We start from the raw sequence: 23,243 nt of genomic DNA on the forward strand, positions 1-23,243 counted from the left end.
AGAAGGTGGTCATAGGTGGGAGTGGGTGGCAACACGATCCTTTCGCTTTTTCATCAGGCTTCCCGACGGCAAGTGTCGAGGTGCTCGACGCCTTCCCATTTGCTCCTCCTCCACTTCGGATGGTCTTGGGTCAGTCCTCATCTTAGAGCCATATAGGAGGGTGAGATCTCTGGAGCAAGTCTAAATCAGCCAAATGCAGGTGATTTCAGCAGTGGCAGTCAGAGATTGAGTGGATTCTTTCTGGCAGACTCAATAATCTGAATGCCAGGTCCAGCATTCCAATGGTACTGTCATTGATTACCAACCAGTTCAGCTCAGTAATGTGACCTGCAGAAGAACTACTATCAAATGGAGATTGAGATCGAGATCAAAATTCCTATTAATCAGTTTCAATAGGTCTTCAACCAAATGCCCAACACAAAGGAGGTCCTGGCTAAACAACAATAGGTATCTCATTTGTGCTATGTGCTGATAAACTGCAAGTTGCTGGTTAAATCCAAGAGAAGCCCAACATCCTAAACAATTGCTTTAATCTGTCTGTATGGACTTAGATAATGGAATGGTTGGAAGTTGGAAGAAAGTATGCAAATAGAATTTCTGCATATAAGTTTTCCAGTAGATAATTTTGACAGCCAAACTCAGAATGAGCCTTGATAATGAATGTATTCAGCCAATTCCTTCACGGGAACCCCGCATCTTAAGTTCACCAGTCTTCACGTTGTTGGGGGAGATTCTTTTAACAATGTGCTCTTCCCATTGGCAGGTGCACCATTTCCATTCATTTGTTTCCCACCTGATTACAGTTAAAATGTATAGTGCTGGCATGTGGTCATGCAGCAGGGAAGATTCTAAGCCATGAAATCCACTATTAGCTCACAAGCATACACCTATGGGCAAGCTAGGAAATGGCCTCTTGGTCAAATAAGGAGGCTCTGTATCACAGGCACAATTCCCTGCCCAACACCCTTGCCATTAACATAAAACCTGAGAGCACAAAAAGTGGCATGGGTGTTTCTTAAAAATTAAATTTCACTTTAAATATTACACATCGCTGCAGATTCATTTTATTCATAGGTGCTATAGACCTGCCACATTTCCCATTCTTGCTGGCTCCATCATACCCTCCCTTCTGTCGAATGGGGTTACTAAACTGGGAACCAAGGGGCAATATGACCATTGTAGTCTTTGAACTGCAAACATGATAAAAAGACCATGATAGGATATTTTCCCCTTAAAAAGGATGCTCAATAAATTTAATATTGTATTTCCAGTTAAGTAAATTGTCATTCATTTAAAATATTTTGGGCCAGAGCTGAAATTGTGTGTATTTTAATTTCCTAGGAAACCCAACCTTATTAGATAAATAAATTAAATGATATTTTGACTTAGCCCTATTACTGCTGGTTGTAATAAAAATAAAGCTCAATAGACAAACTTGTCATGGAAGAAATTAAGTTATCAACCTATTGTGCATGTGAACATTTCCCAAGCTTATAGTATATGCAGTGACTATGTGTACAGTATAATCACTGAACATAATTCCCTTGAACCGTCAGAAACTTTTTCTGTAGATTACAAACAATGAGTTCACCAAGGAGCAGAACAATAGGGAAGGAAAGGGCAAGAGTTCATGATCCTTTGAAGTCAGCAACCAGACATTAATGGCCTTTTATATATTACTAAAATCAACAATCCTCAAACTTTCATGATGAATCCATTCCTTATGAAAAATGATGTGCATTGTCTATAGGTTCCAACTGGAACAGAGCAATCACAGATACCATACATTTCTGACACCGAAAGAGGTCCTGTAGCCTATTGTGTCTGTGTTGGTCGACAAATAGCTATTTTGCAATCTGACTGTCCTGCAATTGAACTATAACCCTGAGGATCTTAGCCCTTCAAGTAGATGCCGTGGTACTTTTCAAATGTGGTGATGGTTTCAGCCTCTATCTACCTTTCAGAGAGTGAGTTCAAGGTTCCTAATGTCCTCTAGGCGAACAAAGTTTCCTCATCTCTCTTCTAATCATTCTATTTTATTTTAAATCTGCCTCCTGGTTTTGACTGCTCTTTTAATGTAAGTACTTTATCCCTATTTCCTCCACTTAGATCATTCAAATATTTATACACCACAATTAAATCACCTCTCAGTCATGTCTGTTCCAGGGAAAACAAAAGCTCAACCTTTCCTCATAGGTAAAAATTTTCCAGTACTGGCAATATCTTTGTTAATCAGCCTGTTCAGAGATGTTAATACACACCTTTGCAGCTAGTGGGACTTGGACTCAGGAATCCTGGCTCAGACTAGGAACACTACCACTGCACCACCAGATCCTTTACCTATGTACTTTCTTCAGTATATCATATCTTCCTTATAATGGGATGACTAGAACTCTAAGCAGTATTCAATCTGTTGTCTAATTAGTGTTATATACAGCTCATGCAGATATGTACCAATGCCCTTCCTGATCTGCTGCACCCTGCCTATAAACTGTTGGGATTGGAATTCAGATTTTTTAGTATTTTGGCATCCCACTTAACCTAAATTTCCCCTGAGTCTTTTTTTCCGAACAAGGCAAAATTCAATGTCTAAGAAATGCTGAAGAAATTATTTAAACTAAAGCTATTAGACTGTCTATGAACCATTGGGCCTAGGTAGACATGAGCCATGTGGACTTGCCGTTGTGATTAGATGAGAATTCCCAGAAGCATGCTACAGTTAATACCCATAAGGGTTTGTACCAATATAAGAGAATGCCATGTAGGGTATCATCAGCCTATGCAATTTTTCAGCAAATGATGGAAAACATTTTACAAGGTTGACACCAGGTCACCATTTATCTAGATGACATGCTAATAAGAACATGAGAACCTAAGAACTAGGAGCAGGAAGAGGCCATCTGACCCTAGAACACATTGAGAACTTGGACATTGTCCTTAGATGCTTTTAATAGGTGGGTATATAACTTAGAAGGGAAAATGTGTTCCAGGCACCGCAAGTGACCTACTTGGGCTACAGAGTCAACAAGATCAAGTTACACCTGTTGGAAGATAAAGTGAGGGCAATCAAAGGTGCCCGAGCTCCTCTGTCTGTACTGGAGCTTAGGTCTTCCCTTGGGCTGGTGAGTTATAACCTGGCCTGCATCCGTGCACCTTCCATCAACTCTTAAAAAATAGTCATGAAGGCATACCTTTCAGGGAAGTGAAGAAACAGCTACCTTCCTCTAACATTCTGACACACAATGATCCCAAGCTTGGTATTAATATGTGATGCTTCCCTGTAAGGCATTCGGGTAGTATTAACTCATAGGTGGCTCAAGGGAGAGCAATGCCCAATAGTGTATGCATCCAGGACTTTGGTTAATGCAGAACATAAATGCAGACAGATAGAGAAGGAAGGTTTGGTGGTCATATTTGGAGTCAGGAAGTTCCACCAATACCTTTATAGACCTAAATGTGTAATAACCCCTGCTATGTCTACTTAAAGAGGACAAGACAGTGCTGCCCATAACTTCAGGCTGAATCCAGTGGTGGTCTCTAATCCGTTGGGCATGTAATGTCAATTTGGAACACCATCCAAGTAATAAATCTTGGATGCATTGAGTTGCCTCCCACAGGCAGATGCATAACTGGTGATACCGCCACTGGAAGAGTCCATAATGGTTTTAAATTTTCTCGATGCACTTCAGGTCACAGCTGACAATATTAGACTTTCGAAAGGTCCGGTCCTGGCCAACTGAAACAGCTGGTGGTGATGGGGAAAACCAAAGGGATGTCAGAACCAGAATTGAAACCTTCTTGTACCCAGAGAGACCAGATCACAGCAGAGGACAGCATATTGTCATGGGGAGCAAGAGTGATTGTCCTGAGCAAAGGTTGCCACCAGCTATTGGTTGAACTCCACCGGGGTCATCCAGGAGTTTCCAAAATGAAAATGTTTGTGATAAGTTATATCTGGTTGCTGGGATTGGCTGTGTTGGTGGAACAGTGCCCAGAGTGCTAACAATAACAAAAATTGGATTAGATTCCCTACAGTGTGGAAACAGGCCCTTCAGCCCAACAAGTCCACACCGACCCACTGAAAGAGTAACCCGCCCAAATCCATTTCCCTCTGACTAATGCACCTAACACTACAGGCAATTTAGCATGGCCAATTCACCTGACCTGCACATATTTGAACTGTGGGAGGAAACCCACGCAGACATGGGGAGAATATGCAAACTCCACACAGACAGTCACCTGAGGCTCGAATCGAACCTGGGTCCCTGGTGCTGTGAGGCAGCAGTGCTAGCCACCGTGCCACCCCAATTGCCGTGGGCAGCTCATCTACACTCGTGGGAATGGCCAGGTAAACCCTAGACTTGGTTACACTTTGACGATGCAGGTCCTTTCATGGCTCAATGTTCTTAGCCATTGTGGACATCCATTCAAAATGGCTGGATGCGCACAGTTAATTTGTCAAACACCAGAATGATGATAGAACAACTGTGTGCATCTTTTGCAATATACGGACTCCCGGGAGTGTCAGTCACAGATAACGGACCATCGTTTGCCAACCGGAAATTTGATTTCTTAATTTCCTAAAAGTGAATGGCATTCCTCATATAGGGACAGCTCCATACCATCCATCATCCAGTGGTGTGGCAGAAAGAGCAGTTCAAAATTTGAAGGCAGACCTAAAGAAACAGCCTACAACTTCATTGGATACCCAACTGTCCCAGTTTCTATTCGATTATAGGACTACCCCTCATGCAATGATAGGGATAGCTCCAGCCGAGGTGCTAACGGGGAGAAGACTCTGCACCAGGTTAAATCCTACCTTCCTGTTTCTGGGAGGAGGATGAAATAGGAACAGGAATGCCAATGCCAGACACAAGGCTCTGCTAGGTGAGAGAAACAGTTTACTTCAAGGGACAAAGTTTGGTGTAGGAACCAATGGAATGGCCCTGCATGGGTAAGAGGCATGGTCAACACGAGGTCAGGTCCAGTGACGTTTAACTTTCGGGTAGATGAGACGGTCCTAAACACTTGGACCATAAGAAAGCTGTAAACTTGCAAATGGGGCAGGAGCAAAACTACTCCAATTAAATCCTGCAAGCTCCTGTTTATTTCCACCAAAATTCACCTTGCCCCAATTTAGAACTTGAACCTGTGGACTAATTTTGTCCCTCTTCGTAACTTTTAAAATTAATAGAACTATGGTCACTGGTCCCAAAGTACTCCCCCGCTATCATGCCTGTCACCTATCCTGCCCTCTTTCCCAAGAGTAGGTCGAGTTTTGCCCCTTCCCAAAAGACTGTCCATATACTGCTTGAGAAACTCTCCTGAATGTACTTAACAAATTCCATCCTATTAAGCCCTTCGCACTCTGGCAATCCCAGTCAATGTTAGGAAAATTGAAATCCCCTACGATGACAACCCTATTACTCCTGCAAGTCTCCCCAGTCTCCCTGCATATTTATTCATCTAATTCCCATTGTCTATTTGGGGGCCTATAGTACAATCCCAATAATGTCACCATCCCCTTCTTATTCCTTACCTCTACTCACAAAGCCTCACTGGATGATCTTTTCAGTTATTTCATCTTTGACTACTGCTGTGAGAGCTTGGACAAACTTGGATTGTTTTCACTGGAGTGTTGGAGGCTTGAGGGGCGACCTGATAGAAGTATATAAGGTTATGAGAGGCATGGACAGGGTGGATAGTCGGACTCTTTTTCCCAGGGTATAAGTGCCAAACACTAGGCAGCATAGGTTTAAGGTGTGGGGGAGAAAGTTTAAAGGAGATGGTGAGAGTGGTTTTTCAGAGGATGGTAGGTGCTTGCAGTGTGCTTCCAGAGGCGGTGATAGAAGCAGATGCAATAGCAGAGTTGAAGAGGTTTTTAAACAGATCCATGAACAATTAGAGAATAGAGAGATATGCACCATGTGCAGGCAGAAACGTTTGGATTAGAAAAGCTTCAAAGTCAGCACAGACATGGTGGGCCGAAGAGCCTGTTCCTGTGCTGTACCTTTCTATGTTCATTCAGAGCCTGTGTGCTGAGTAACCATGCTTCCCTGCCAACTGTGTGGCATCAGGGACATGGTGTTACTAAGTCCTCGGTCTCCCTTTGTCTTGTTGATCCTCCTATAGGCTGAGGTATGCCCTGAAACAACTTCAACAGTCTCCCTATTCTTTACCTACCTCTTTTCAGCTAGTCAATTTCCAAAGATGTGGATAAGCTGTCCATCTGCCTATTTAAAAATAGATTACCTCAAGACAAGTTCTAAATGAGCCTTGTAACGGGTTTTGTTCTGACTTGAGCTGGGAGGAGAGCAAGGTTCCTCTCTTGTCCTCCCCCAGCCCTGCTGATTACTGGCATTGGATTGAAATTTACATGCTGCCAAGTCTTGGTATTTTTAATTCTTGCTTCCCCCCCACCTACTTACCACCTTCATGTGGGAGCCTAAGCATTGTTCTGCTTTTTCCCCATTGTCCTCTTTCTGCATCCAATGTTTACCATTTTACCCTTGAAACATGTTTTGTGTCAACACACCCACTCCCTAATGCAATACTACCCTGCTTTAAGAAAGCTGTGAAGGCTGTGTGCGGGGTACAGAAGACTTTGGCAAAGATGTTACCACAAGTGAGAAACTTAAATTGAGAGGAGATCTAATTGAAGAACAAGGAAAGGTTACATAATTCAACAAACTCAGAACAATCAAATAGCAAGTAGTTTATTTAATGTAAACAAAGTGATTTTTTTTCCTGAGGTACTCAGGTCCCTTGATCTTTGATACAAGAATAACAATGGAACAGGAGGATATTAGGATCAAGAAAAGACTGTTCAGACTGGATGTCTTGTCTCCTCTGTCTACTAGTGTTGCTTACAATCCCAAGCTATTGTATTCTCTAATTCTCCCAGCCCAGACCAGATTTCCTTTTATCAACATTTGGCACAAGATTTAAGGCTTTATCACGTGACACAAATCTGGTCAAATTCCTTTTGAAAGATTCCACCAACCCAGCATTCACTGCACTAGGTGGCAAATTTTCCTTTGGTCATGTTAACAATTCTCTAGTAAGTTATGTTTAACTCCTGGCTCCATAATTACATAGAATCATGCACAGGATATAGTGCAGAAACAGGCCATTCGTGCCTTTGCTGGTGCTACTGCTTTACATGAGCCTCCTGTCTTCCCTCCTCACCTAATGTGATTCAAATAACGTACCTATTCAAATCTTTGTCATGTGTTGATCACATTTACTCTTCATTGTATCTTTGTTAAGTGCCAAAATTACTGCTTATTATCTATAATATTTCATTTTTGTAAAGTAAACCCTGTTTGGATCCTGCATATTTCTGGGGAGGTGGGCGGGGTTGTGTTCAAAGGCACTCAATGCCTGTTCAAAGTTTAAGGGACCAGCATCAGCCAACAAATGGGAGTGAGAACCCATCCCCCCTTCTTCCCTCTCTGACCACTGCCCCTCGATCCCCCTCCTTCAGCAACCCTGCCCCTTGGGTAAATGCATTACCGACATCAGCCAGCAGTGGTTGGTGGCACTCCTGAGCAACACAGTGTTGCTGGCCTCTGATGGTCTAGCAACCCTGGGCAAGTAAGATGTCTGCCTCCGAGATCCTTGACTGTGGGGAAGGCCGCTCTCTGTCACTGAGGTGCCTGATGGGGTTCTCACCAGCTCCAAGACTGGTAAATCCTTGCTGCCTACATTAAATTCTGTCCCAGTGCTGGGGTATATACATAATAAATATTCCAGTTTTGATCCTGGGTTTCAATTGATTACACTGGTCTTAGTGAATGTTTGGGGCACTACAAATGGTAATCATGTTCTCAGGGTCATGAAGGAGAATATTTTACCCAGTTTTCCTACTCCCAATCACTATTCGGTTATCTCTGTTGAATAGTGCATATGAGGAATGTTGGACAAGGACAGGATGAGACTTGCCAATCTTGCTCGGATGGAACTTAATCTATCAGAAAAGGATTGTTGATAAGTAACATTATGGAGGGTTTCTGGCTTCATGGAGCTGTATTCATACAGTAATCACTGCTCTGTGCTGGATGACGCACCATCTCAGCCAGCTAAAAACTGAACATTTAGTCAAATTTCTGAATGCTTTAAGCTGCAGTAGCCATCAATGAACTTCAAACAGTCTTATTTGGAATGAGTCCCAATTGCAGATGATTATACTCGAGCTGTCAAAAATTCAAAAGTGATCACAGCTTGTTAAATTTTTGGAAGCGATCATGAGCATTCGAAGAGGATTACAGCCAATTAAATTTGTCTATAGAGGCATGTAGCATCAATTGCAGCTTCCTACAGATCATGATTTAAACAAAAATAAACAAACCTACTGCATATTTTCAACATTTGCCTCTTCCAAATCGCCTGGTTTGTTAGCCTTCTTTCTGATCATTCTCTGGTGCCTCTGTGCCACTTTTGCTGGGACAGTCCTTATGTCTACTCAGGAAAGATGAGGGTGTCTACCACTAGGGTGACCTCTACTCTCACTGTCAAGATCGCCTGTTTGCCCCCTGCCAAGGTGATCTCTGTTCCCACTGTGAGGCAGACCCCAGTGTCCAGTCAGCGATGGAACCATGTCTAATGCCAGGGTGATCTCTGTGTTTACTGCCAGAGTGATCTTTGTGTCTACTTAGTGACAGTGATCTCTGTGTCTACCGCTACGTGGACTAATTCTGTTGGAAACATAAGTGATGCTTTGCCAGAGCAGGCATCTGGGGGAGGAGAGAACACTGAGAGAAATAAGACTGCTGTAGAATTAAGTCTAAAAGCATATAATGAAGAACAAAAGTTAGCAACTCTCCTTCAATGGCACTTTCCAAACCCACTTCCTGTATGAACTCGAAGGCCACAGGACAGCAAATGAATGCAGGCACCATCACCTGCAATGTACCCCTTCAAACTGACACCATCCTGACTTGGAATTACAATAATGTTCCTGCATTGTCTTTAAGTCCAAAACTTGGAGCACTCTTTCTAAGAGCCCCCACCTATAGGCTGCTGTTCTCGAATATCCAACTACTGAGATGGTGGAGCTGAGGAAGCAATGTCAGGCAGGCTGTTAAAGAAGGCCCGCATCACCCCAGTATCTGTAAGCCCCTCAAAGCTCAGGACAACAACCCATGTCCCAGCCAGGCTCTGGGCTGTAACAGACCTCACCTCAACATAGGTTTACGACAAGCCCTGACACCATGGCAACTCTCGGGCTCAGAAGCCCATTCCTCTCCCCCTCAAGGTTGAAGTTTACAATTCTCCCAGCCCTCCCTCAACCTCGCCCAGTCAGAAGCTTAAAGCAACACCCATTTTGCTTATAGATAGGTGGACGGAGGTGGATTCATAAAGAGTTAGGAGTAATGTGTGAAGGAAAGGGTGAGAAGGGGCGAGAGGATGGAACTATAATGTATTACATCACATCATCGTGCTAATCAATAACATTAATCAGTATAATTAGTACTAATAACACTATAATGAACTCCATAATGATTTATCTCACCACACTTGCAACTGGGATTTCCTGTTTTCTGTGTCTGAGATTTGTTTGAGTTGTTGCTTTTCTTATTATCCAATCACTGCCTGCAGCTGGGACGTTGAAAAAATCTGACCCCTGACTTGTTCCTTCTCTGGGTCATTTATAAGGCGATCAAGTTTTTGTTTTAGCTTTCCTGATTTCCAGTGATTTCAGTTGAACAGTGTTAAATGCTTCAAACCAAAATAACCATTTGGAATTGGTGTGCTTGCTTGCAGCACTGTTTGATTTAATTTCACGATCATTGAAATCAATAAATCACAAGTAGATGCCATGCAATGATGGAGTGAACACTTTGGAACATGGATTGAATGCTTTTGAATGCAGAGCATCAGAAATAAGTGTGATCAAAGTGTTAAGTGCAGAATAATGTTGACCATTTCTGGTAGGGATGTGGAAACATCTTGAGAAAAATACAAATGTGCTAAATTTTTCAGAAACTGTAGACTCGGATAGAGAAATACATTCTGTAAATGCTTAACCATCTAAGTTTATTTTAATCACAAGGCAGTATGTTTTTTGCTGATTTTCATTTATCAGATATTTAACTGAAACAGGAACTAATTAGTTTGATGTTTGAAATACTTTCCCTTTAGCTGGTTTGATTGTGATTTGAGGACATGTGGGGGAAGAGGGAGTGGACTTGAGATGCCGACTAGGAGATATTATTTGCTCTGTACCTGCGCCAATACCTGTAGAAGGGCCAGTGTGGTACAGAAGGATCATGTATTACTCCATTTCTTGGAGTATCCGGACTATGTGAAACTTCTAGTTCAGGACTTGGGGACTTTGTAGTTTGTAAAAAGCATAAAAAGCCCATTTGGAATAATCAGAAGTAGATGGAATGAGTCCCAACCTGAAAAAGACCCAAGTTAAAGCACAAAGTTGGGAAATTAGAACTGAATGCAAGTTTGATAATGGATGGACAACTGCAAGAGCTGATAGGAGAGAATATGATGGTGAAGTCTTTGCCATAGCCATAGACATCACCCAGCTTGATATCTGCAATTGTCTAGATTTATTCTCTACTGCTTTCTAGGCTTTCATGTTGCTGTTGTTTCCTGATTCAAGTCTCTGGCTCAAAATCTCTTAGCAGGAACCCACTGAGCTCCTGAATTAGCAGTTTCCACATCCATAGTCTGTTTTTAGTCCATTGATTCACAACTCTACTCCTTCTTCATTTTTGTTTTCATTTTCTAACTTAACATTACATCTGCTTCATTGAAAGAATACTCAATATCTACCTTATTGGTTCTGGTCAATTGAACCCTGTAGGTTGGGCAGAAAAAATAAACCAAGTTTCTTGAGGTCACTGAATGCAAATAAATGGAATTTTTATTTCAATAAATAAATAGGATGGAACTGCATGGAAAAGAAACAACAATCTCTCCATGTTTCTGAGCCATTTAGAATACATTTTTGCTTCTTCTCTACTTTGACCAGGATGTGTGTGATCTTAACTCCATTTTGCTTATAGATCCTAAATAGATTCTGTAAAACTTTCAGCATCAGTCTTGCAACCATTGCTAACAATGTCAATCTTTAAAACAAACATTTTTCTCACAGGTTCATGTTCAGGGAAGTTTGGATTGTTCTCCTTGGAACAGAGCAGGCTCTGAGATTACCAAAGAGAAGTTCCCAAGAAGGCGAGAGGTTTCGATAAGGGTAGACAGAGAAAACTTTTCCCTCTGGCAAGTGAATCAGTAACTAGAAGTCATAAGGCAGAAAATTCTGGATAGGGCTGGCAAGAGGGTGGGTGTGGCAGGTTTGGGAAGGGAAGAGGGAACTGAGAGCTCAGTCCCCAAAGCCCCAGATGGAAAATGGCTGGTGAGCTGACAGACCAGAAAGAATATGCTACAGGTGGGCTGAAGCACTTCAGGCCCAGATGTCTTCCCTCACTAGGAGTGATGCAGTGCCCACTGGAGCTACCAGCCAAGATAAGTTTCTGGCAACTCTGGGCACCCTGGCAGTGTTGGAGCTCAGCAATGGGTAGAGTGTGGGTTTTTAAATATAGGGCAGCAAGGATGGAAGTGGGGGCATGTTCTTCTCGGGGAGTGGGGAATGTTGCATAAAAGTAGTCTTAAAAGTGTGGGTTAGTATTGCTGAATTATCAAGCTCCCACTGGGCAAAGGGTGCCAGTGTACTTAGATATGATTGTCTGGTTAGCACACAAAACAATACTTTTCACTGTATCTCAATACATGCGATAAATCAAATCAAATCAACAAGAGCTTTTAACAATCAAGTAACCATAATTATTTATATTGGTGGGGGCTGCTGACTTTGGATGGCCAACCACCCTCCATATTGTGGGAGTCAGCTTGGAGCTGGGCTTGAGGCTGGTGGACTGACCACCAAATGCTCCCATGCCTGAAGCACATCCAATTCATAGATCCATAAGCAAATGGGTAGCTAGATGGACATTCATCCATGCAGAGATTTGCCTGAGCCTCAGAAATCTGTACCTGAAAAGGTGGTGGACATTGATTCCAGAAAAAAAAATTCTCACAGGTTCATGTTCAGGGAAGTTTGGATTGTCCTCCTTGGAACAGAGCAGGCTCTGAGGTTACCAAATAGTAGCTTTCAAGAAGGTGAGCAGTTTCAGTCAAAGTAGACAGAGAAAACGTTCAGTTTTATAATAATGATTTTTAGAAGGGTGAGAGGATAAAGAGCTCACAGGGTTACAGCCAGAAAGCATGAACGTGGGACTAAGCACGATTGCTCTTTTAAGGAACCCTTAAATAGGGTAAGAACAAGTCAAATGGTCCCCTCTTGTACCATAAGTCCAAATGATTCTTCACCTGCCCCTTTAGTTCTCTATTGTAACATTTCTTTCACTTTCTGTCAATGCTGCATTTTGGGAAAACAAATCTTAGCAGAACTTATACATTTAATGGTAAGGTCCTAGGGAGTGTTGCTGAACAAAGAGACCTTGGAGTGCAGGTTCATAGCTCCTTGAAAGTGGAGTCGCAGGTAGATAGGATAGTGAAGGTGTTTGGTATGCTTTCTTTTATTGATCAGAGTGTTGAGTACAGGAGTTGGGAGGTCATGTTGCGGCTGATGGATAGGATAAATAGACAAAGTCTTTTCCCTGGGGTTGGGGAGTCCAGAACGAGAGGGCATAAGTTTAGAGTGAGAGGGGAAAAATATAAAAGAGACCTAAGGCGCAACTTTTACACGCAGAGGGTGGTGTGTGTATGGAATGAGCTGCCAGAGGAAGTGGTGGAGGCTGGTACAATTGCAACATTTAAGCGGCATTTGGATGGGTATATAAATAGGAAGGGTTTGGAGGGATATGGGCCGGATGCTGACAGGTGGGACTAGATTGGGTTGGGATATCTGGTCGGCATGGACGGGTTGGACCGAAGGGTCTGTTTCCATGCTGTACATCTCTATGACTATGACTCTATGTCAAGTGATCTCCTGTAAAACACCAAAGGACATTTGTTACATAAAAGTAATCTTAAAAGTGTGGGTTAGTCTTGCTGAATGATCAAGCTGACTTGCTCATTTCTCATTGTAACACCTCCTTGTCACAGATGTGATTAAAAAGCTGCATTACCGTTTTCCCTACTTCATTTATGATTACACATTTGAAGCAAGTTCTTTCCCAGTTGTGTTCTGTTTGTTAAACATGAACTCAGGTCATTAAACATTTCTTTCTGATGGCTAGAGCGTTGGCTAATTAATGGAAGGTAGGGAGTTCAGTTAAAGGGATATCTTCAGGATAGCAGCCTGTAACAAGTAGAGTACCACAGAAATCATTCACAATATATATTAATGAATTGGCTGACAGAAATATCTATTGCCCAGTTTGCAAATGATACAAAAATAGATGGGAAGGCAAGTGGTAATGATGACACAAGAAGTGTACAGAGCAATACAAAAGTGATGCACATTGGTCAGAAGAATAGAAGGGCTGAACATTATTTAAATGGGGTAAAACTGAAGAAAGCTGCAGCATGGAGGGATTTGGACAATCTGGTGTCTGAATCACAGAAAGCTTGTGTCCAAGTTCAGTAGGTTATAGGGAAAACAAGTGAAATGTTGGCCTTTATTTCAAAGGGAATGGGGCATGAAAATAAGATACTCTTGCTAAAACTATACAAGGCACTAGCCACAGAGCAGCTGGAATACTGTGTCCCTTATCCAAGGACAGATATTCTGGCATTACTAACAGTCCAAAGAAGGTTCACTGGGTTAATCCTTGGAATGGAGAATTTTGAGTCGGTTGAACTTGCACTCATTGGAGATTAGGAGAAGGTTGGGAGATCTCACTGGAACATAGAAGATTCTTTGGAGGCGACAGGGTAAATGCAGAAAGATTGTTTCCCCTTGTCTAGCACCAAAGGGTATTACTCAGAGTGAGAGGTCACATGTTTAAAACAGAGATGAGGAAGAATGCTTTCTCTCAGAAGGTAGAATCTGTACAATTCTTTGCCACTGAGGGCCATATTGTTAAATATCAAAGCTGGGCCATTAAATACATTTAATGCTGAGTGTGCAGACTTAAAATCAGTAAGGGGATCAGTGGTTATCGCTTAATGTGGCCTTCACATTCCCACGGTATAGCTGGAGACAACCAAACGAATGCATTTTAAAATTATTTCAATCGTACTGGGGGAAGTGGGAATGTCCCTCAAAAATAATATGATCCCTTCAATCTATACATAGAACATAGAATAGTATAGTAACGGAATCAGCCCTTCGGCCCATGATGTTGTGACGCCAAATGAAACTAATCCCTTCCTCTTGTTCTTGGTCCATATCTCTCCATTTCTTGCACGTTCATGTGCTTATTCTAAAAATCCCTTAAATGCCTCTATTGTATCTGCCTCCACCACCACCCCTGGCAGTGTGTTCCAGACTCCTGCTACACTCTGTGTAAAAAACTAGCCCCTCACATCTCCTTTGAACTTTTCCCTCTCACCTTAAATGCACGCCCCCAATATTAGACATTACAATTCTGGGAAAAAGATTCTGACCGTCAACCCTGTCTATGCATCTTGGATTGTTATAGACTTCTATTAAGTCTCCCCTCAGCCTCCGCTGCTCAAGGGAAAACAACTCTAAAATACCCACTGCAAATTGGTATAATGTTCTCTCTCTCCCTCTATCCCGCCCTGCAGTAGCACCATATCCACCTTGCTGCTAGCTAAGTTGACCTTTTGCCCACTTTATATTGCACCAAGCGAAGTCTAACAAATTCAATACCTAAAAGCCATGCTACCACAGCAACTCAAAGACTTGGATTCCATTGCTGGCCACCTCCATCTGTTTCACAGTTTTCAAAAGTGCACTTTTCTTTCTGGGAGCATGGGATTGCAGACTGAACTTCTGAAGTTATGTTGTGATACTTATATTGCACTAAGATCAAGTTCTAAATTTCCTTCCTGTGGTGCATGACTGATTAAAATGATGTTATGATATGAACATGGTCTCTCACCTGATGTGATGCTACCTCATTGTTTTGATGCGAAGCTTCAAATGAATTTACAATGTGGCAGTGCGTATAGGGTCATAATGCTGGATTCTGTCAGGGAAAACTCTGTGAAAGCTAGTTCTTGATTTATTTGTAATGAATTTGGAATAAAAGGTGTATTACTTGTGTATAGTATTTTTTGGACTTTGGATTTAAAAATAGAGGCAATAGGTATTGGTTATTTCTCTGACGAGTTTTCTGGAACAGTCACCAAAATGCAGTATTGTCAAAAGGCAGGTGACTGCAGACCATGTGGTGTAAATAGAAAGGTCTCTGTGCTCTCGATTTTAGGACAGATAGGCTAAACATTTAAGACCAAATGAAATTCTTGTTTCAGTTCAGAAGACACCAGAGTTGAGTTTAACAGTTGGTTTAGTTTTTCTCCTAGAAGGTGTTAAGGGAATTGTAACATTAGCAAAACTTCAAAATCAGGAGAGCTTGCTGAGAAATATGCACGTTATTAGAATCGAGAAAGTTTGGGTTCACAAATTTGTACAAATCCCAGATCAGCTGACTTGCAAAGGACTTTGCGCATTGTCTACACTGCAAACAAATTGCAAGGAGTGAGGTAAGTAGCAACTCAGAAAGTTCAAATAAGAGCCACTCCTCTGGACCTGGGTGTTTTTAATGGATAGCATCAGGAAAGTAATTGAAACTTTGTTTTGTTCTTTATTTTTCAATCATTCTAACAAGCTTCTATTTTTAATTAACTTGTGTTTTCTCTCCTTGTGTTATAAAATCCTGTTCTGTTGTTAAAGAAAGTCTGTAACATTGTGTGAATATGTTTCGGTGACTAAACCATCACGTTACCTAACTAAACTACCAAAAAAAAGTTGTCAGGTTTCATTCTGAGATCTTACTTGTCCAGCAGTGCACTCAAATCGGTCCTGTTGGTAATTAATTTGAGTACTTTTGGGATTGGAGACTGAATGCTACCGTTCATTTAATGATATATTTAACAAGTTTCATTTTGTTCAGAGTAAAGGTGCAGCATGAACTGTGCCCATATTGTTATCTGCAGGAGTGAGAAGCCCTGAATACTAAAATGTTTGTGAAAGCAGCATTTTACCAAAGAGAAAAACAACAACTACACCAGTTGTTTGTTCCTTTCACAGATAATCGAATATCTGTGATCAGAAAATTTGTTCAACTTTCAAAATCTTTCTAATGAACCTTAAAAAACAGCTATCTTCAGTGAACACCAGAGCTCCCCATATAATGCAGTCAAACATTTCACAACATAGCATCTCAAAGGTCCAATCAATGTGGGCAGGTTCAGATTAGCACCATTATCTTGCAGTGGTGATCCATTCTCACATCATCTGAATCATTCTGCTATAATGCGCGTTTTGTTAATGCAAATTTGCTGTAATGCGATTGATGAATTGGCGATACTGTTTCTAAAGCGTGAAGGTTTAAAGCGTGTATTGGTTATAACACAATTTCGGCCCCATCAGTTTAAATGGTGCTGCTATTATGTGGTTTTCTTATAACGCGGAATTGCACAAGAATGGAATTACTGCATTATAGCGGAACCTGTATGCATGAAAATAAAAGCAAAGTCAGTTTTCAAACTTAAAATGTGATCTACATTTTTTTAAGTTAATGGATATAAATTAGTAGCACAAAATAAATAATTTCTAAACTAAGTTGACTCTTTAGAACAATTCCAACTCATTAAATCCACCATGCTGGGCCTGGACTTCAATAAGATTAATATGTGATGTCACACGTCATTGAGTAAACATGATTAGGTATCCCTGCTGTGAAATATCATTATAAACATTTTTCTCAATGTCATCACAGACACAAATAAAATAAAAATTCACATGAGCCATGTTACCTTTCATAATTACAAAGCAATGAATACAAGACTGCCTTATTTTCTATGGAATTCTCAAATTTATCTTAACAATTTGTCATTCTGCCTTATAAATAATCTTATATCCTTTTCGTATCACTAGCACAAACAGCTAACCTTGAATATCAAAACTAATAATGAGGATGTTTATTCATTATTTGCAGAGATCTTAAACTGGACAATATCTTGCTGGATGCTGAGGGGCACTGCAAGTTGGCTGATTTCGGCATGTGCAAGGAAGGCATTCTGAATGGTATCACAACAACGACTTTCTGTGGTACCCCTGATTACATTGCCCCTGAGGTATGTTTGCTTTCTCCCAATGATCTTTATATGTCAACAAACCTTAGGAACTTTGCTCTTCGTGTGAGTAAAGCATTTGATTTTACCTCACTCTCACAGTAAGAAATCAAAAATCATGCTTTAAATCTTGTCATGGAGTGTTAAGTACCTTTAGTGCATGTGACTTCAAATCCTAGGTTGGACTAACATTCACAATTGGATGCACCTCTTTTGGTGAGTTCCTTGGTTCTTAGCTGGAGTGTTAGGGAAAGTATTATGCTGTGACACACATGTCTATTTCAAGAGAGCACAAAATTAAACAGAAAGCCTATCCCTTTAAATCACCAAGTTTCTCCCTACTGCCATTGTTTTCTGTTCTTTCAGTGGTTCCTAGTTTACATCTTCGGCACTGTACACCGCAAGAGGTTGTACCTCTTGTTATTAATGCACTGTAAACAACTACTCAGAAATGGAGAAGGTACATGGTTAGTAGTTACCCTTACTCTGAGACCTTACAGTCATTCTTTCGCACTTTTTTAACACGTTATCCATTCAGTATGTGGCTGAGGCTAATAAAGTTGCATTATTATCCATCCTTAAGGTATAAAACCAGTTCCTGCCACTTCATGGCATGGGACATGCACCACCCTACAAGTCCTTTCTGTCACTTGGGTACCATTGTCATGCTTCTTTTGATGTTGGATACCTAGTAAATGGAGATCTTCCATTTACATAGTGCTCCATCTAGCTTCAAGATATCCAAATGTAATTTGAAATCCATATGATATTCATGTGGAAGGGAAAAGTTCTATTTTCACCCATTCTGGCTTGCATGTCACTTCCGTCACCCAGCAGTTCCTCACAGAGAATAACAATAATTGTGGTGCTCACTACCAAAATCATCAGGACCATAACATTTTCCAGTGCACCCCAAGTGAAACAATTCTTGCAAAACGCACCAAAAACTTGTATAGTTTTGCTGTATGTTGGAATATATTTTCCTGCATAGTTTTGACAAATGGTTTCTTTTGCGTTTCCAATTCAATATCTGTGCAAGTCAGCTGCCCATTCCATATTGTAACCTGGTTAGTAGGAAATATGCACAAGTTTATTAGTCTCCTGAGTTTTGTTCCTTTTCTTTAGGGCAGTGAATGCATTGCGAAATCCTGAAGAAAACCCAGCTGAGATTGGAATCTTAGCTGTGACAAATCATCAGCATAAATGTTCATCTCTGTCACTTTGTCGAGCGGCATTTGAATGAAATAAAGTAGAGGATTCATCGTCAGGTCAAAGCCAAAAATAATCAGGCAACATTTCATTTCTGTCAAAAACCGACGTTGATATAATGGTTAATGATAGTCATTTATGGATACAAATCAGAACTCTGTCACTGAAGTCATTATGAAAGATTACAGATGTGCATTAGAAACCATTTCCAAATAAACTGAGCAGTTGTTTCTTAAAGTTCTTAATATTTCAACTTTGGCTCAGCAGAAGCTGACCTTCATCTCTGAATCAGAAGGTTGTAAGCTTAAGTCCCACCCTAGATTCTTGAACATGTAATCCAGATTGACCCTTCCCAATCGTACTGCAGGAATGCTGCACCTGTTGGAGGTGCTGTACTTCAAATGGGACCTTACACTGAGTCTCTATCTGCCTTCCAAGTGGATTTCTAACGGACCTGGCAGCAGAATTTGAAGATGAATGGGGAGGTTCTCTCCGACATGCTAGGTAATATGTATCCAGCAATCAACAAAATCACATCAACCAGGGCCTTATCTCTTGCTGTTTGTAGAGCTTGTGCAAACAAACAGAGATACAACAAACCTACAGACTAGGAGCAGACATAGGTCATTCAGCCTATCAAGCCTGTTGAGTAAAATCAAGTCTGATCTGTTTGTGTTCTGAATTCCACAATCACAGCTATCCCCGATAATCTTTGATTCGATTTCCTAACAATAATCGATCTACCTCTGCCTTGAAATGTTCAATGACCTAACCTCCACCATCTTCTGAGGCACAGAGTTGCAAAATCACACACCTCTCTGAGCGTAAAATGTTCCCATCATTTCTCTCCTATAAGGGTGTTCCCTGATTTTAAAACAGTGTCCCCTCATTCTGGACTCACCCACATGAATCACACACTTTCCACATCCATTTTGGCAAGACCATTCATGACACTATAAGCATCACCAGGTCACCCCTTACTCTTCTAAATGCCAGGGAAACCAAACCTAGCCCGTACCAAAACAGAAATTGCTGGAAAAGCTCAACAGGTCTGGCAGCACTCGTGGAGAGAAATCAGAGTTAATGTTTTGGGCCAGGTGATCATTCCTCAGAACCTTCCTTCCTCGGTTCTGAGAAAGGGTCACTCAACCTGAAATGTTAACTCTGACTTCTCTCCACAGGTACTGGCAGACCTGCTGAACTTTTCCAGGAATTTCTGTTTTTGTTTCTGATTTACAGCATCTGCAGTTTTTTTTCCGGTTTTGATCTAGCCTGTACCATCCTTCCGCATAAAGGTATGAGGAAATGTCTTTCACCGAGAGGGCGGTCAGTGTCTGCAATTCACTGCTCAGTTTGGTGGCTAAGGTGAGAACCCTGAACTCATTTAAAAGGAATTTGATCTGCACCAGAAACACGGTAACCTGCAGGACTACAGACCCAGTGCTGAAAAGTGGGATTAGACTGGGTGGTTAGTTTGGTCAGCTGGCACAGCTGAATGGCCTCCTTCTGTGCTGTAACATTTCTATGATCTTGTAAGCTGAATTGACCTGAGTTTTCAGCGCCCACCCAGCCTGAGTTATGTCGGGTTGCTGGGAGGTAGTGGCCTGGGCACCTGTCCTCTTTAATGTGCTACCCCTCTAGCACTGAAAACACTCCGTAGAATCCAGCCCAATGTTCTTCATTTACTGTTACTTACAAAAAATTTCCATAGAAGTCAGAAGAATGTAGGAGCACAGAATTCTGTTTCTGATGGGTCTTAAACGAACTGTTCTTGACTCAGCTATGATAATAGTTTAGTCAGACTCAATATACTCAGACTCAGTATGCAGACAGTATGCAGATTCCTGATGATGGACTTTTGCCTGAAACGTCGATTTTCCTGCTCCTCGGATGCTGCCTGACCTGCTGTGCTTTTCCAGCACCACTCTAATCTAAACTCTGGTTTCCAGCATCTGCAGTCCTCACTTTTGCTCAGTATGCAGACAGACAACCTGGGTTCTCACTCCTCCTCATGATTCACAAACTTTTCTCCGAACGTGGGCATGTAGGTGCCTAATTTGGAGTAGCAGATATACTAAGACATTCAAACTCTGTGGTCACTTGAATGGGCACCTGAGACTTACTCATGCCTCAGGATGATACCTGAGTATGAGAAATACTCATGTATAAAGCATGAAAAATGTTTAGACCAGTTAATATACACCTCTATATGCATAATTTTAAATGTTTCAACATATAATTTAGATTTACAAGGATGTTGCCAGGGTTGGAGGGTTTGAGCTACAGGGAGAGGCTGAACAGCTGGGGCTATTTTCCCTGGAGTGTTGAAGGCTGAGGGGTGACCTTATAGAGGTTTACAAAATTATGAGGGGCGTGGATAGAGTAAATAGGCAAAGTCTTTTCCCTGGGGTCAGGGAGTCCAGAACTAGAGGGGATAGGTTTAGGGTGAGAGGGGAAAGATATAAAAGGGACCTAAGGGGCAGCTTTTTCATGCAAAGGGTGGTACGTGTATGGACTGAGCTGCCAGAAGAAGTGGTGGAGGCTGGTACAATTACAACACTTAAAAAGCATCTGGATAGGTATATGAATAGGAAGAGTTTAGAGGGATATGGGCCAAGTGCTGGCAAATGGGACTAGATTAATTTAGGATACTGGTCAGCATGGACAAGTTGGACCGAAGGGTCTGTTTCCAAGCTGTACATCTCTATGATTCAATGACACTATCTATATGTTCTGAAGAAAATATTCCATTTGTAGCACGGATTTCACTTACTGGAGGGTAAAATATAACTTTGCTACTTGTATAAACATGCAGGAGCAGAGTGGCACCTCCCCCCTTCTCTCCCCCCTTCCAAATATTCAAGCCATTGACGTCAATATGTTCTATTTCGTAAAGTCAGTTGAAAAAGATTACAACCAATCTTCACACATTATACACCATCTAACTCAATACCACAGTTTCAGTCTGTGTTTTTTTTTGCAGTCTGTGTTTACTTATAATTTTTTCACATGGCGAGTTCACCCTCAAAAGCGCTGAATACGGGTCTTTGAGAGCATTATTTGAGCATTGCTCACAATGGCTCACCAATGATAAGAATTCCCTTTTTGAACAAATTTCTTCATCCGCTGCTGCAGGAGGCTTCAGTGAATACTTAGCTAATGCCCAATCCCTGCTCTCCACCACAGGGAAAGTCATTGCAAGAATCGCCCTCAATCTCCTTCTCCTCATGGCTGAAAAGCTCCTACCAGCGTCACAATGCAGATTCTGTCCATTAAGAGGCACAGGGAAACTGATCGTCACTGCAAGGCAAGTCAAAGAAAAATGCAGAGAACTGCAGAGATCTCTATACATGGCCTTTTCCCAGCTCATAAAGACTTTTTCACTGGTCAACCAGGAGGGATCATGGATCATCCTCCACACATTTGCCTGCCCACACAAATTCATCACCAGCCTCTCCCTAATGACATGGAAGGTGCGATCTTCAGTAGCAGACCCACCGTTGATCCAATCTGAGTGTTAACTCGCATTAGGCCAGGCTCTGTTACCGCACCAGTGCTCTTATCCATCTTCCTCTTTGTAGACCTCCATCCCATCTTGCTGAAGTCCCACTGCCAGAGTAGAACTATTCCAAAGAATGAGTGGGAAACAGCTCACCCAACATGGTTCTGCACTGGAGACAATGATCTGCCATCAGATTGTACTTTGGAGATGATATTTGCTTGTGCACACATTCAGGGGAATAACATTGTTGATATATTAATGGAGATGAACGAAAGAATGAAACTTACACTAAAGGGCCAAAAGACAATTAAACACAATTAATGTACAATCAATGACTGCCACTTTTCTCACACCTGAGCCCTAGTTGAATTTCACCACGATATTTGGAAATGTCATTAGTAGTTTATGATTAGTGTAATATATGCTAACAATAGCTAGAGAGGTATTTGAAGTGGTAAATTATAAAAACTGTCTATTTGTGGCCATCTTGGAAAATTCAGACAAAATGCTGGAAGCTTGAGCCATGAATGTTACGTATCAGGGAAGTGGCTGGAGGGTAAACATTCTTTAAGTATTGGTCTAAAATAAGTAGTGAATTGAATCAGCTGAGCAGCATTTCTTTAACATCTGCTTGCATTTCCGAATAGATCCTACAAGAATTAGAGTATGGCCCTTCAGTGGACTGGTGGGCTTTGGGGGTCCTGATGTACGAGATGATGGCTGGTCAACCACCTTTCGAGGCGGACAATGAAGATGACCTTTTCGAGTCTATTCTGCACGACGATGTGTTGTACCCGGTCTGGCTCAGTAAGGAAGCAGTCAGCATTCTGAAAGCGGTGGGTTCACCACATCTTTTACTGCCCAATTTCTCCTTACTCCTCCCCCAACCAGCCGTTACTTTGCTTTGAATGAGCTGCAATTAAAACTGGATTTATTAACTTGTAGTATCCACCAGTGGGAGTTGAAACACAGTTCATAATGTCATAGCTAGGACAGGAGGGCTTGGGATAAATTACACAACTTGTGGGAAAAGGACAGAATGTTTTGTGATGTGTATATGTTTATACTGGCTTATATTTATACAGCAGAGAAATCTGTTCTTCCCAACTTATTAAATGCCACAAACATTTTGCTGCCAGCTGGTGTAAAAAAAGTTTTGACATATTTTATCCAACTATTCCAACTAGTGACTTAGCAGCAAATAAGGCATTGGGATTAATTATTATGAATTCTGATCATCTGTGAACTCTAACCCTCTATCTAATACTTGAATACTATAATTCTTGTAATCAAGTATTGTTATTACTTTGTGTTCAAACCTGATCTTCACATTCCAGTTTAC

The 23,243-nt window shown here is 41.4% G+C and overlaps 1 protein-coding gene across 2 annotated transcripts in view; it reads left to right on the plus strand.

Moving 5' to 3' along the window:
- Positions 1-23,243, plus strand: part of prkcea (protein kinase C, epsilon a) — a 594,816-nt gene that overhangs the window by 541,918 nt on the left and 29,655 nt on the right. For both annotated transcript variants that reach the window (XM_043695660.1, XM_043695661.1), the window contains 2 exons: positions 17,055-17,193; positions 22,549-22,737. In XM_043695660.1, coding sequence (XP_043551595.1) covers positions 17,055-17,193; positions 22,549-22,737 — 328 coding nt within the window. The remainder of the gene's footprint in view (positions 1-17,054; positions 17,194-22,548; positions 22,738-23,243) is intronic.

Source organism: Chiloscyllium plagiosum, chromosome 9 (assembly GCF_004010195.1).
Source record: "Chiloscyllium plagiosum isolate BGI_BamShark_2017 chromosome 9, ASM401019v2, whole genome shotgun sequence".
NCBI classification, from domain to species: domain Eukaryota; kingdom Metazoa; phylum Chordata; class Chondrichthyes; order Orectolobiformes; family Hemiscylliidae; genus Chiloscyllium; species Chiloscyllium plagiosum.